Here is a 15000-nt window from a genome sequence, read left to right as displayed (position 1 = left end):
GTAACAATACATTCATTAATGTATTTTTAATAAATGTTAAAATTGACCAAAATCAAAAAGCTTACACTCTTTGTCATCATCGCTCAAAATGGAAGCCGACAGGTTATCTTATTCACAGTATATGCAAGTCATTATTTGCATGTATTAAGTAAGGGATAATGTATAGAACGCCGGTCAATATCGGGAACATAAGCTCCAACAGGGCGAACAGGACACCGACGCGCAGCGGAGGTGTCTCGCTTTGCCCTGAAGGGGCTTATTTTCGATAATGATTGGTGAAGTTCAATACATTATCCCGCTTATTACACGGCTACTTGCCAAAACGAAAAAATAAAATGGTATTTTTACAATTTTTTTGTTACCAGTATTCGTAGTTAGCCTGGTTCTACCAGACTCTCGTACTTCACTTCATTTCATTTCATTTGTACAGAGAGTCTGGACCTAATCAATTGACAAACGTTAACTCGAAGGCGGGTGTCTGTTGAAGTTTAAAATGATTGGATCTGCCCAGTGCCACTCTGGATCTGCCATAACCAATCGCTAACGTTTGGTTGTGACGTATGTCATGCGCCGGGAATCACGCGCAGGTTGTACACAAACCAAACACCTTGCGCGTCTGCACGAAAATGTCCGTCAACGACAGCTGCAGGTTTTGTTCGTCGAATTTAATTTATCAGGGAAAAATTGCACATTGTAAATCAACTACCGACCTACAACAACAACTCAAACTGGCGCACGACTTTATCGTCATTGTTCTCAGACACGCCCTCTGTTCGCTGATTGGGCGCCGCTGTGGCGGCGCCAGAAAACCAAATTACATACAGCAGGTCCAGACCTAGTACTGAAGGGAAATTCAAATTGAGCGGAAGTACTTAGCTAATTCGTAGTGTTGATCAGCAAAGAAATAGTCTGCCAAAGACGTTGATGTCGCTTAGCAACCGAAGACGCTGGGGTTGACAAGTTACCGGACTACTTATGGAGTTTTGCCAAAGACGTCATTAGAGGCAAAATATCCTTTGTTTTCCTTGACAGCGGTCAATTAAACTTAGCAACGGTGAATTATTGAATATAATCCACCACCCCTTCACACCGAAGTTGTGAAGGGCCCATTCAAGTGAATGGAGCGTTCCACAGCATTGAGAGACCCGTGTTATAAAACAAAGTAATCTGTGTTTACAGTTGGTTATATGTGATTGCTTATATACATTTTTTGTCTTGTTTTTGTTTTATTTATTTCTTATTTCTTATGTTTATTTTTTTATTTTTTTCCACAATGTCTTTTTTTTTTTTTTAAACGATTTATGATGACTATATGCTCTGTAAGGTGACCTTGGGTGTCTTGAAAGGCGGCTCTAAATTAAATGTATTATTATTATTATTATTATTATTATTATTATTATTATTATATTCAGCATTATTTATTCTGCTCAGTCCAATTGCCTTTTGGAGCTAGTATTTTGTTTATAGTTTGATAGAGGTTAGCCTGATGCAAGCTTCAGGCATATTGCATATGCATATTAAACATACAACAACAACATATATATTACCGCCTGGTATGATAACCTAAATGGAAACATTTGCCATTCAAAAGAGGAAGATGAATATTCCATTCATCATCCATGTGATGTAAGTGAGAATATGAGTGTGTTGCAATATATATTCAGAGGTATGTGTGTGCTCATGTGGGTGGGATTGGGCGAGGATAGGTGAGGCAGTTTCATGTCCCAACTCAGAGTCAGCCTGTGGGCCAGGAGGGAGGTACGGTTGGCTTTCGCTCTATGAGATGCAATGTGTAGAAAAAAAAAAGGAAAAGGATCTCTCTTTTCCAGGCATGCTTGGCTTTCAGGATCCCATTCTGCTCTCTCAGGGAATCCAAATGCAGAGAGGTGGAAATGAATAAAGAAGGGAAAATAACAGTTAGGAGAAAAGCTTGCCAGCCATCTTAGTTGCCCCCTACAACAGCTCGCCTGCCCACCCTGCCTGGCTGGCTGTTTCCCTGCTAACATTTAACACTGGGGCATTATGTGTTGTAAGCACTAGCTTTAGCTTGTCGAGGAGGCGGCGCTAGCGTTACCCAGAATTGTGCCTCTGCACATTAGCTTTGGCTGGGGAAAAAAGGGCTTGCTGGGAAAGATGAGGAGAGGAGGGGAGGCAATATGGAAACTGAGTTCATTTTAACATCAACAAAACCAGATGTTGTCCTCTCTCGCTTCTTTCCTCCCGTCCAATTCTCTTTCTGTTGTAGATGCTTCTTAAACTCAAAATGAATTCCTTATTATTCAAGCAATCCTTCCTCAAACGATGCAGGACGACCCATCCTGCACTTACCCCCGGATATTTCTGCTACCCATTCAATATCCATGACATGCCATGTCAGAATGGAGTTTAAACAGGATCTCCATGAATCAAGAAAACACCAACCAGCTTTTGCATGCATCGCCCTCCTTCCTCTGTCCAAAGAAAGGAGCAAGGACAACTCGAAGGTGGAGGGGGAAAAAGGGGGTGAGATGGGGCGGTGTGAATCTATCTTGCATTAATCTCCTTTAACAGCCTCTTCAACAAACAAATTAGAGGTGCGTGGGTTCACCGATCAAGCCTGGCTGATAACGCCAACAGTGGCATTTATCAATTAATCTCAGCCAAGGAGGGGGAAACTCATTAAGGAAACCATTTGAAGAATTAGCGGCCACAGGTAAAGAGGCTGACTGAATCTGTGTCTGTGGTGTGTGTTGGTTGCATGTGTGTGTGTGTGTGTGTGTGTGTGTGTGTGTGTGTGTGTGTGTGTGTGTGTGTCAGATGGAGCATTGAGTCGGTGTCTCCTGTGTGCGTGTGAGTGTGTAGGTCCCTGCCATTGTCCAGCGTGGCATGGGGCTACTAAATGATCATAAGGGTGATACCACAGCCAATTATAATGAACATAATTACAAAGTCACCCCTGTGACGAGGAGGCTGATCGGAATACGCATGCATCAACACTCCCAGCCAGGACGGCTATGTTGCGTGTGTTCGCTTATATACAAGTGCCAAGGACCGGGTTTGTGTGTCTGTGTTTTCTTGTGTTTGCCCTTCATTTGCCTTTGAGGTGGATTATAATTTTTTACTTTAGGGTTGCATTTGTGTAGCTATTTCTAACTACATAACAAATTTTAAAGGACAGTCTATGGTATGTTTTCATGACAATAGGCATGAAGTGACCTGGAAGCATGGTGGAAGGACGTTAAAGGTAGCTACACGTCGAATACACTATAGTGACAATGTGGTCATCAGCATTCATGCAACCAAAATATACAGATTTTCGTCTACCTAAGAAGATGTTGTACTTTTTAAAGTAAAATGTATCACCTGGTGCACTCTAAGAGCAAAATGAAGGTGCCACATCTATGAAGAACTTTGTGCTCTTGTAAACAATGTCGTGCTTTAAACAATTTAATCATTAACACATTGTATAAGTATGAATGGTAAAAATATCTACCCAATCCCAACACACTATGACCCTTTAGAGGAACTAGGAACCTTTGGAGGAATTAGGAACTTTTGGAAGAACTAGGAACCTATGTAGTATCTCAACACTGCATGACTGCGCAAAGGCAAAGGTGTTTTTACTATGCTAATCAATCTTAAACTGCAAGAACATAAGGGCTTCTCTGCGGTGCGGCAACAGAGTTCACATTAAAGAACCAAGCATGGACCTGTTTTCCCAAGTGCTGGTTATTGATTTAGTAGTGACTTGACTTTAGTAATTGCTACATTAAACCACATAAAACTCAATCATTCATTTATTTATTGAATACACTTGAATTAATGATTCAAGTGTTATATTAGACATTTTTGTTAAGAGTATAATATAATGTTATTGTTGTCTTATAATTGGTGGCATTTTGTTGAATTTTGTGTACTTAATATAGCGCACCCCCAACCCCCTCCCCCTCTCTCCAGCTGACCTAGTGAATGTATTGCTTACTGCTCAGTTTTTAAGTTCACAGTGCAAGTTCATAATGAAGTGGTGAGAAACACAGCATTACACATTGCTGTGATGTGATTTTAATGAATAAAAACATTACCGGTATATACTTCATATACATTTTAAGTAACTTAAAGGGTATGTTCTTTATCAGAAGTTTATTAATGTAGATGTAAATGCAATTTATGATGAATCTTTCTTAATTTGGGTTCGGTTTTAGTCTATTTAAATGTAGTTCCTGGGTCTATAAGTTCGGGGACATTTTGGTGGAAAAGCGGCAATATGAGATAAGAAAATGTGCACAAATATTTTCGTTTCATTATGATACTTTGTTGGAACAAATTAGACAATGGGGGGCCGCCATAGTAGGTAGTATGATGTATCACCTGCTGTTTTAGTTAACCTGTTGTTCTTCCTTCCCAGTTGGCTATTGTGTGCACTTTCTTTCAAATACATTTAAAAATGTAATTTGATTTGTCAAAGAAAACCATTGAGGTGTTTAATGGAGAATGCAGTGGTACACTGCTGACTGGCAACAGAAGTCCTTACAATTGACAGGAAACAGCTGTCTGAGCCAAAACTCTGTCACAATAGATATTAATGGACAGTAAAGTTTTTTTAATGGGCTGTTTTTCTTGTTTTTATGAAACACCATCTTCTTTCAAGGTTTCATAAAACCATGAATCTGACCTGTTTGCCTTGCCCTACCCTCTCCAGTCCAGCCACGCTACTGTTAATGGTTTAACACTGCATTGATTTCAGGGATTGATCTTCCAGCAGCCAAAGTGTTCAGTAGTGGTTTAAAAGGCACACCTGCATAGTGTAGCCAGGGACATACAAGGGGTGCTGGGGGGTGATGAGCGAGGCTGCAGGTGGATAAGGGGGTAAGGGTAGGACCGGTACAAATAGAGGCAATTAAAGCCTTATATTTTCACCACTTATGCTCTCTTTCCGAAACACATACTTCCTCTCTCTCTCTCTCTGCGAAACGCACACACCTTTTCAAATACACAGCCATGCCGACTAATTGAGTACAATGCCCTCAGAAAGAGTACATCCGCAGTCTGGTTTTGTTTTTGTTTGGGTTGTTCCCCTCTGAAAGAGTCTGGATTAGTTCAATTAAAAGCCGGCCACTTAAGCCTGAGAGTCGCTGGGTTTGGTCTGACTCTGTGACTCTAGTTCAGACCGTAACGCGGGGGGTCCCAGAGCTGGGGGTCCCGGATCGCCCAGCGGGTCAATGAGGAGAGTTCTCTAGTGGGACTGGGATACCCCTTATCCAAAATCCCCTTTAGCTTCAAAATAAAAGCGTTGGGAAGATTAGCACCGTCGTAAGATAGAGTTACCCCCACTTCCCAAAAAGAGAACACACACGGCGTGTGTTTAACAACGGCAGAAGAAACATTGCAGGTTACGCATCACAAAAAACTGGTTTGACCAAGTGGGTCCCAGGAATAAAGTATTACACCTTTCAACGTGAATAATGAAAATGTCGTATTATGCACCTGACCTGACTCAACTGTAGCCCACTATTACAGCGGTTACATACCATTAGAGCCCGACTGATTTATCGGCAGGCCAATATTATCGGCCGATATTAGGCATTTTCCAAACTATCGGTATCGGCATTTATAATGGCTGATTAATGAATATTTACATTTTATTATTATTATTATTTTTTGGGGGTTATTTTGTTTTTCTTCAAAGGATTTTGAGTTTCATATCTTAAGTTTGCATTTTTATACATTTTATTTATCAGTGTGTGTGTGTGTGTGTGTGTGTGTGTGTGTGTGTGTGTGTGTGTGTGTGTGTGTGTGTGTGTGTGTGTGTGTGTGTGTGAGTGAGTAAGTGACGTCAACGAGGGAGTGGACGAGCGAGGAGAGCGAGCGGTAGTGTGCGTGTCAGTTTAGGGAAGTAATGAACGAGTCCGGTTGTGATAATAGAAGAATAGAAGAATAAAGTACAAAGCCTGTCAAGAATCGGTGGACGCGACATTCCGACTATATTCCGACCATGAGCAGACCCACTGCCGGTCAAAGTGAAGGGTGTTGCCCCCAAGAGAGCATCGGCCCTTGAGGGAACGTCTCCCCTGTTCTCCTCGACTACGGTCTGGGAGCCGACAGCAGGAAAGGTGTAACACTAACCATCTCATAGTTGGAGGCAGAGCGCAAGAGGATATACGTGCTCCAATAGTGCGAGTTAAAAATAAAGCATATATGTTTGAACGATTTTAGCTTGTGTGTGATTCATCGAAGGCACTCATTACTTCACTAAACTGACACTCACACTACCGCTCGCTCTCCTCGATCGTCCACTCACTCTCCTCGATCGTCCACTCACTCGCTGACGTCACACACACACACACACACACACACACACATACACACACACACACACAGACACAGACACACACAGCAAGTGATATGAAATAGGCCCACTTTCGCGTGCTCACGACATTCTTTCTCGTGAGCACCAGATACTTTCTCGTGCTCACGAGAAATGTTAACATTTTCTTTTTTTACCCAAAGTCCCTTTATGGGTTCCGTACTTTTTCGTTGTGACAATAAAACAATAAAATAGAGTTTATTTTTAAACTGCATTACCTTATTATTTTAGTGAGGGCTCATAAGTGTTTCTGGAATTTTCTTTTTAAAATATATATCGGCCGATATATATCGGAATATCGGATTTTTAAATCACCAAATATTTGCATTGGTATCAGCCTTAAAATCCTTTATCGGTCGGGCTCAACATACCATACTAACTATTTGATGGGGAGACGAACAAACTGATCATCCAGGGAAGTAAGCCTGCACACACGTGTGTGGGACAACACACACACCAACAGGCCCTTTTGGGTCTTCCATAGAAGCCCTATTAGTCTGCCACAGGGCCTCTCATGGAACACATCAATCATGGAGGGATTAGCCAAGTCCTCCTGCAAGCTCCGGACAGGTCTCACTCACACACACACACACACACACACACACACACACACACACACACACACACACACACACACACACACACACACACACACACACACACACACACACACACACACACACACACACACACACACACACACACACACACACACTCTAATACTGCTTTCATTTTGATTTTACGCCATCTCTATTCTGTTAGGTTCACTTTTCATCTCCGTCTCTCTCTCTCAGCTTGTGAAGTAATCCTTGGCAGATAGAGCTAAAGAGGACTTGCTAAAGACAGATTACAAGCACTGCCTCGCCGAAGACCTTCCTTACACCGGACCAAGGTGTGCGCATTGGGACTGGCATGCTTTGTAGTCCTCTGCTTAACTGGTGAACTCAAAACGCACACTGTACAAAAGCTAAACAATAGCCACATTAGCAAAGCTGGATCAAAGTGTACGTGTGAAATATATATATATACATAATATATATATATATATTTATGCATATATTTATATCCCATTCCCCCACACTAACAACATAGCCATTTAAGCCTCACAGACAGAGTGGTCTTGGCATCAAGGAGTCTGACACATGCTGCCATCACCCGAGGGGGATCCCTTTTTTTAACTATAAACAAAGTGACATTGTCCAGGGCACTATCAGAAGAAACAGCACATACACGCTCACAATATTATGCGCCATTAGAAAACAGTGTTACTATTTCAAATCAGTTCATAAACCAAACCTCCACGTGTCCTCAGAAGCACTTCAGTCATAATCACTGAATCCTCAAATGCAGCGACATCATCTTGGTACAACCCAGCGGGTTTTGAACTGTGCTGAGGAACAACAACAGGTGGATGAGTTACACGTCCACGGAGGATGCGGGACGGGGCTGTCTTAGGTACCAGATACCACTGCCTGCTCCCTGGCCTGCTGAAAGCATTGCCCTGCGGCCAGGCGGGGGGAACAGGGACCCCCAGTGAGTGTGGGGGGACATTGGCCGCATGGTAGCAGGAACCGGCTCTCTTCTCTCCCAAGAGATCCAATGACAAACTCACAGCGAGTAAGCAAAGAGGGGTTGTGTTTGGGAGGGGAGTGCAGGGCAATTGGGTTAACGAGAAAAAGGAGGCTGTTGAGAGCTACTGACTTAAACCAACCCGACTCCTCGGCAGGATTATTCTCCTAATATTACATAGCTTTATAGAAGGCAGGGAGAAGGAGGTTTCTGCAGTATGGAAGTTAATGGGTAAATAACCGGTTCCCTTGGCCAATGTGAGTGGCCAAGTTTCAGATAAAGTATGACTACCAGTTGGTATTTGATTGTGAGATTTATAAATCAGATTTATACTACAGCATTTCACTTTCTTTAGTATTAGTTCTCACTTCAGCATCTTGCAATAGCATTACCTATTTGTATGAGCCAATTGTGATAAACATTTACATCATGGCAATGTTGATCCATTACAATAAACACCTTTGTTGAAATGTGGTTATTTACCGCCATCTTCATCTCAAATATACGGTATACCAATGGTAAATAACATAAAGAAATGAAATTCCAATTTCACTACAGGAGTCATGGGGCCGTATGAATATTGCAGACTAGTCTCAGAGTGAGTAAAACATGTGTGATATGAAGCAAGATGAAGTTTCTGCTATCCTTATCAGAGAAAAATGTATGCAAAGAAAAGAATAGAGGGTCATTGAAAAAGTGAAACAGTCAGAAGATTAACAGGAAGCTTCCTTCCTGCTCTGAAAACGGCCCCATAGTTGTCAACAGCAACCTCAGGGAAACTATCCTACCAATAACCCTGGCCCAAGTTAATTAGGAAATATCACAGTCCTGTACGAACCCAATTAAATAATGGTTAATTTATTCTAATTTCAGTCTGACGGCGGGTCGGGTGGGGGGCCGGCGGCGGGAACGCAGTGTTGGCCCCTGGCTTCCTCTGGGCCCCTGCGTGCTCGGGAAGAAACACTCCTTCATTTGAACCCTCTGATTAACGCACCGATGATTAAGGCACTAGGACCCCCCTCGCCAGAGGTGCAAAGGAAACGGACTGTGTGAGTAAGGTAGTGTGATTGTGTGTGTGTGTGTTTGTGCACGTGCATGCGTGTGTGCGTTTGCATAAGACAATATGTATAGCGATAGGAAATCTCTGTGAGGGTGCATGTACGAAAAGGACTTACTCTTTGTCAAAGCTTTTATGTAAATGTAAAGATAATATTGGACTTCTAAAACTTTCCACCATTGAACAAAGGCCAACTTTGAAGTTCTTCCTCATATGAAAATGAGGCAAAATGATTTGTCAAGCGGAAACCGAATGAAAATCCAAAGATCAGCGCATTTAACTGTGGAGCCATGTGTCTCGGCAGTGGGATGGAGAGAATCGATGGAAAGGAAAAAGGAGGAGCAAGTGATGGTTGGAGCGCAGGGAGGGGTGAAATCGGCACCGTGTTGGGGAGTATGGGTGGTCATAGTTGGCCTGGCGGATCTCACGACCCGGCTGGCAGGAGCGCGCTCTGTTCATTTAAATTAATCCTGGATACGTTTGCAAAAGCCCTTCTACAGAAGTCCAACTTAAACACAAGCCCTGTGTCACTCAACATCACAGGCGTTGGGCAGAGAACACAGCAGAGGAGAAGTCAGGTTTGATGAAGCTCCCAGCTGCCACTAGGTAGTTACTCTCAGCCATCCAACAGTCTCAACTAGGAGGCTGACATTCTGTGTATAGATCAACTATGTTCAATCTTATGTTCGATCACTAGTTGCTGGTTACATGGTGAATACAAAAAATATATTTTATATTTATTTGCACATTATTCAATCATAGATTAACAGGATTTGACGCAGAATGTATTAATGTAGGACGTAAAAACTTTTTTTTAGTAGGACGTCCACAGCAAAACACAAATGAAGGCCCTTTATTTGCTATTGGGGGGAACGGGGGATTTCCTTGTAACCTAAAACGTGCAAATCCCCCAGCTGTGTGAGTTGAAATGCAGATGCTTTCTATGATGTTTTGATGTACCCAAATCAATTTCAGAGAGAAACGCTATCGAGCTGTCACACATGAGGAAACTGTGTCTGAAAGCCGTGTCTCAGCTGCCAACTGTCCAGTGCTATAGGCATTTGTTGGGGGAAATGTAAATCAAGTCTGGTTAATGCATATGTGTAGAGCAGGCAACCCTAGAACAACATATGTCCAGTGTTGTCCTGATTACATACGGGCTCTTTGTTCAAGTAGTTGATTTAAAGACACACTTTCTGAGATCCTTGTTTCAAAGTAGGATAGAGAAAAAATGTACGTGCCCAATTCCTTGCCTTCTCCACTTCTCCTTCCTAGGCTAGGATACCACTTAAACTGTAATCTATAGCAACCAAGAACATTTCTAAGCAACTTTCTATATATTCACTGATTAATAACATGGTCATGTCAGCAGATACTGAAATGATATATAATTTCTTCATTAGCCATACAATACCATTGTGCGGCATCTAATCTGTGATCCAGCAGTCACAGGTTATAGTAGAACTTTAGGGGGCGACGGCATTAAAGCCTTGGCTGGAAACAAGAAATAGGAGGGGTCACACCTTGTTTCCCGTTTCTTTGTGGAGGTATTCATTTGCACAAGTGGATGAAGCTTTCAGAATGGTCTTTTTATAGGTATATTCTACAGTGGGCAATCTACATGGGGTTGATTTGAATAGTTCTGACACGTTTCCAGGAACGTCTGTCAGGGACAAGATGTTTGAGTTTGTCTTCCCACAGGGAAAAGTTTAGTAGTGCTGGCCGAGTTTGTGTTTGCTCAAAGCAATTCACCTTCTTAGGATCTTACGATCTTCTTTGAGCTAAATTACTATCATATTATAGATTAGAAATCTGAAGTATAACTAAATTATTGATGCAAATATAGCATATAATGCGACATGCAAACAAGGGACCATGGCATTTTATAGATTAACTTTTAATAATCACAACATGAATTTGTGAAGAAATTATTTAATCTATGGAAAAGACAACAAATAAGATAGGAAACAACTCTTGTGTCTGACAAACTCACAATATGCTGCAGGGATTACTTCTTTTACATAATTTTATAATTTTGAGCCACGTTTACAAATTATATTTTCCATCTAGGTGAAATATGTCCTTTATGTTTGAACCTATGGACTTGCTTTGATAGTAGTTAGGGTTAGGAAACGTTTGGAAACGTAGAGCGTGAGATTTGAATGGAACTGATGAAACAACTGCCTCTCCTCCACCATGTTGGCATCTTGTGCCGCTGGTGATTGACTGTGGAACGATGCTTTGGAGGAACAAGAAGCCTTAAATCCAGAAAACACATGTAACCACAGATATAGAAGACACACTAATCTCTGTTGCTTATGATTTACCATTCAGCCAAACGCTATGGGATATTCACGACCCTTCAGGGAAAGATGTAAATTCAAAAGGCGAAATAACATATTTTAAAATGCATACATTTCTATTCATATTTAGAGATTAGGTATAGTTGTATTTTTTATCATAGTGCTACACTCATTGCTTGCATAAGTAGCAAGTGGGGATGAATAAACATGCGGAGGGAGCATGCAGTGCAGCGTGGATTCAGAGCTTTGCTATGAGAGAGCTAGAGGTTAACCATGTATTGGGGCGGGTTACATCTGGTGACATACATATTCACCCAGCGAGCCCAGGGCATGTTGGAATCTATACCCGCACATGTGCCGAGAAATGGTGACAATCACCGTTTACAAATGGATCAACTCTGCTACATGCGCATGCACACAGAAATCCACACAGCTCACCCACACCCACAACGCCCATGTACACACACACCCCCCCCCCCCTACAAATCACTAGTGGGACCATCTCCTGTCTTAATCCTTAAGAACTTCATGGATGCAAAGGTCATCATTCAGCCCACACAAAAATGGGGTGTATGTGCGTGTGTGTGTGTGTGTGTGCATGCATGCGTGTGTGCATGTGGGTGTGTTTGTGTGTGCCCTGAAACTGTGTGGAAATAAATCAATACATTTCCAATGCGGCTGTATATGTCAAGAAACCCTGTAGCACCTATACAGTCGATTGCTTACTTGCATCCAATTTCGCCCAACTCTCATCTATTCTACCAATCTCTCTCTCTGTTTTCTCCACTACTTCTTCCCTTCATTCTACTCTCCTAACACCCCCAGTGCTCTACCACGACCACCAGCCACCCAGAGCTCCAGAGGCAGCTCTTGGCAAAGTTTGGCCAACCACAGGCCACTGGCTCTGGGTAATTAAAGTGGTTAAGGCCCCCCTCACCCACGGTCACAGACAACTGCAGTGGGGTGATAAAGGCACAGTGCCATAATGACATAGACGGCCGGCGTTAGCACCCAGCTACACTAAAACAGTCAGCCAGCCAGACACACAGGGTGGGGGGACTGCTCGCGTCAGGCTAACTGTACCGTGTGTGTGTGTGTGTGTGTGTGTGTGTCGGGGGGGTCAACCTCCTTGTGATTAGTCTGCTGTAGTTAAGCCTCCAGTGTTTAAGCCCCACATATGCTCATTGGGCCCGAAACACACACACACACGCCTTCATGCCCATGCACATACATACACACACATATAAACGCACAGCACACACAAGCAGGCACACCCCCACCCCCCAACAGCCAATCCTTCCCCCACCAGTAGTGTGACCAACAGCCATTTAATTACATCACGCCATGATTTACCTCATTTAAATAAATAAACAAACATATGAACGCACACCAATAAATATATACCTATATTCAAATGAGCAGATGAAGAAGCCGGGCAAGCATGCAAAATGCATCAGAAGGCGGGACTGCACAAGCGTAAAAATAAATAATGTGGAGGACCAAGACGTGCACACACGTGTGAGCAACCACCATATCCATTTCAATCATCTCTGAAAGTTACACAGGCTGCAACTAATGCACAACAACAGTGTATTCCTAAAGGTGTGGTTGGTGTCTACGATCTGTACCGATGGAAAGTGGCTGTTTGCTACACGTAGCCGGACTTTTGACCACACATTTCCTATTGTTTGCTCAAAATGTTTTATTTATTCGGCCAGTGTAATCAATACATCCCACGTCATTAAACCTCTAAAATTGTCAGCCATGTTCTTTAGGTCTGAGTTCACAAACCAAAGAAGCTGCCCAGCTTTCGTAAACTTTTTCTAACATTGAGGTTCCTCCTGATATTGGAGTTCAACTACCTCTTTCTACATCCCGGTAACTCTGTGTGTGTGTGTGTGTGTGTGTGTGTTTGTGCTTGTGCGTGTGCGTGTGTGTGTGAACGTCTGTGTGAGCGTGTGTGCGTGTCCGTGCGGGTGCGTGTCTGTGTGTGTGTGTGTGTCCGTGCGTGTCCGTGCGGGTGCGTGTCTGTGTGTGTGTGCGTGCGTGTGTGTGTGCCTTCAGATCATGTAATGAATGGACCTCCAGACGGCTGCCTACCTTGGGAGAGGAGGAGGGCAGCTCCCTCCCTGCCACCACGGCCACAAGCCCGGGCGGCTGGGCCCCTCCCGTGAGGGGCCTGTACTGGGCCTAGGGGAGTGCGACCCAGATCCAGGGAGTTGGGGCCTGGGCCGGCACCAGGGCCCGGGGGGGAGAGGGGCCCGTCTCTTCTGGCTGCTGTACACGTCCAGGGAGGCGGAGCCGGAGGAGGACTGTTGCACCGGGCTGGAGGCCCTTGGCTCGAAGAATGGGTTAGACCTGGGAGCAGAGAGAGAGAGAGGGAGGGAGAGAGAGAGAGAGAGAGAGAGAGAGAGAGAGAGAGAGAGAGAGAGAGAGAGAGAGAGAGAGAGAGAGAGAGAGAGACACAGAGAGAGAGAGAGAGAGAGAGAGAGAGAGAGAGAGAGAGAGAGAGAGAGAGAGGGAGGGAGACAGAGAGAGAGAGAGAGAGAGAGGGAGGGAGACGGAGAGAGAGAGAGAGAGAGAGAGAGAGAGCAGAGAGAGAGAGAGAGAGAGAGAGAGAGAGAAAATGAGACAAAGGCAAAGAAGTGATAGATAATTATTTGCATGAATGTTTGATTTCAAAAGCATCTTTCACCTTCTTCACGATTTTAAAAAGCACACAGAATAGGACTAAGAAACAGCCAAGGCATTTGGTTCTGGCGCATAATTAGTTTTGGATATAATATAGACAACATAAAAGCTGTGTTAGTCATTATTAAAGGTAGCTGATTTCACATACACACAATGCATTACTGGAAGCCAAGTGTCCGTACAAATTGTGAAGGGGGATAAACGATTCGCTTTACATTTCATCCCAATAAAATACAGCAAACCCCCGGCCTCCTCTCTCTTCCTCACCACACACACACACAAACCCCCACCCTCACACACACAAACACACACACACACACACAGGATGTAATAGAAGATGATGGTACCCTTAGGCCCGAACCTCACCCTCATATCCATGCTGCTTGGACAATTGACACACGTGCACACGCACATAGACGTGCATGCTTGCACACACAAACACACACACAAACACACTTGCAGCTACAACAGTGTCAATCACTCCACAGTACTGTTTGTCTGGTTGAAAGCGGGGGCATTGCTCTGAGACTGTCACTCAACAAGATACAAAATCCCCATCTAAACAAACACACCTGAACGGGGAGAACGCTGGTAGAGAGCTATAGAATGGGGGAGATGGAGCAACAGAGCTGGAAGAGAAAGCTAGAGTTGGAGAGAGAGACAGAGAAAGAAAGAAAAAAATCATGGAACTGACTAGGTATCTGATTGAAAGACATGGTTTGTTTTTGCAACGAATGACCCAGCTTGACCTAAAATCGAGCGATAGAGAGAGTGATGGGTAGAAGAGAGAGAGAGAGGGAGAGAGAGAGAGAGAGAGAGAGAGAGAGAGAGAGAGAGAGAGAGAGAGAGAGAGAGAGAGAGAGAGAGAGAGAGAGAGAGAGAGAGAGAGAGATAGAGAGAGAGAGACTCTATTGTTTGGAATCAGACAGGCTTTAAGAGTATCTCTGGCATGACTTTTTAACTGCCAGTCAAAACAGTGACTTGCCCTTGTGAACTCCTTCTCAGAGGAGATAGAGAAACAAGGAAGAAAGCTGAGA

At 43.5% G+C, this 15000-nt stretch overlaps 1 protein-coding gene across 1 annotated transcript in view; it reads right to left on the bottom strand.

Moving 5' to 3' along the window:
• The window catches only part of ehbp1 (EH domain binding protein 1), a 143946-nt gene that overhangs the window by 73784 nt on the left and 55162 nt on the right, over window positions 1-15000 (bottom strand). The window contains 2 exon segments of the mRNA XM_060073935.1: window positions 13373-13437; window positions 13440-13630. Of these exon segments, the coding sequence (XP_059929918.1) occupies window positions 13373-13437; window positions 13440-13630 (256 nt within the window).

Source organism: Gadus macrocephalus, chromosome 15 (genome assembly GCF_031168955.1).
Source record: "Gadus macrocephalus chromosome 15, ASM3116895v1".
In the NCBI taxonomy this organism is placed as follows: domain Eukaryota; kingdom Metazoa; phylum Chordata; class Actinopteri; order Gadiformes; family Gadidae; genus Gadus; species Gadus macrocephalus.
The sequence above is the reverse complement of the archived record's forward strand: the minus strand, read 5'-3'. Positions and strand labels throughout refer to the sequence as shown.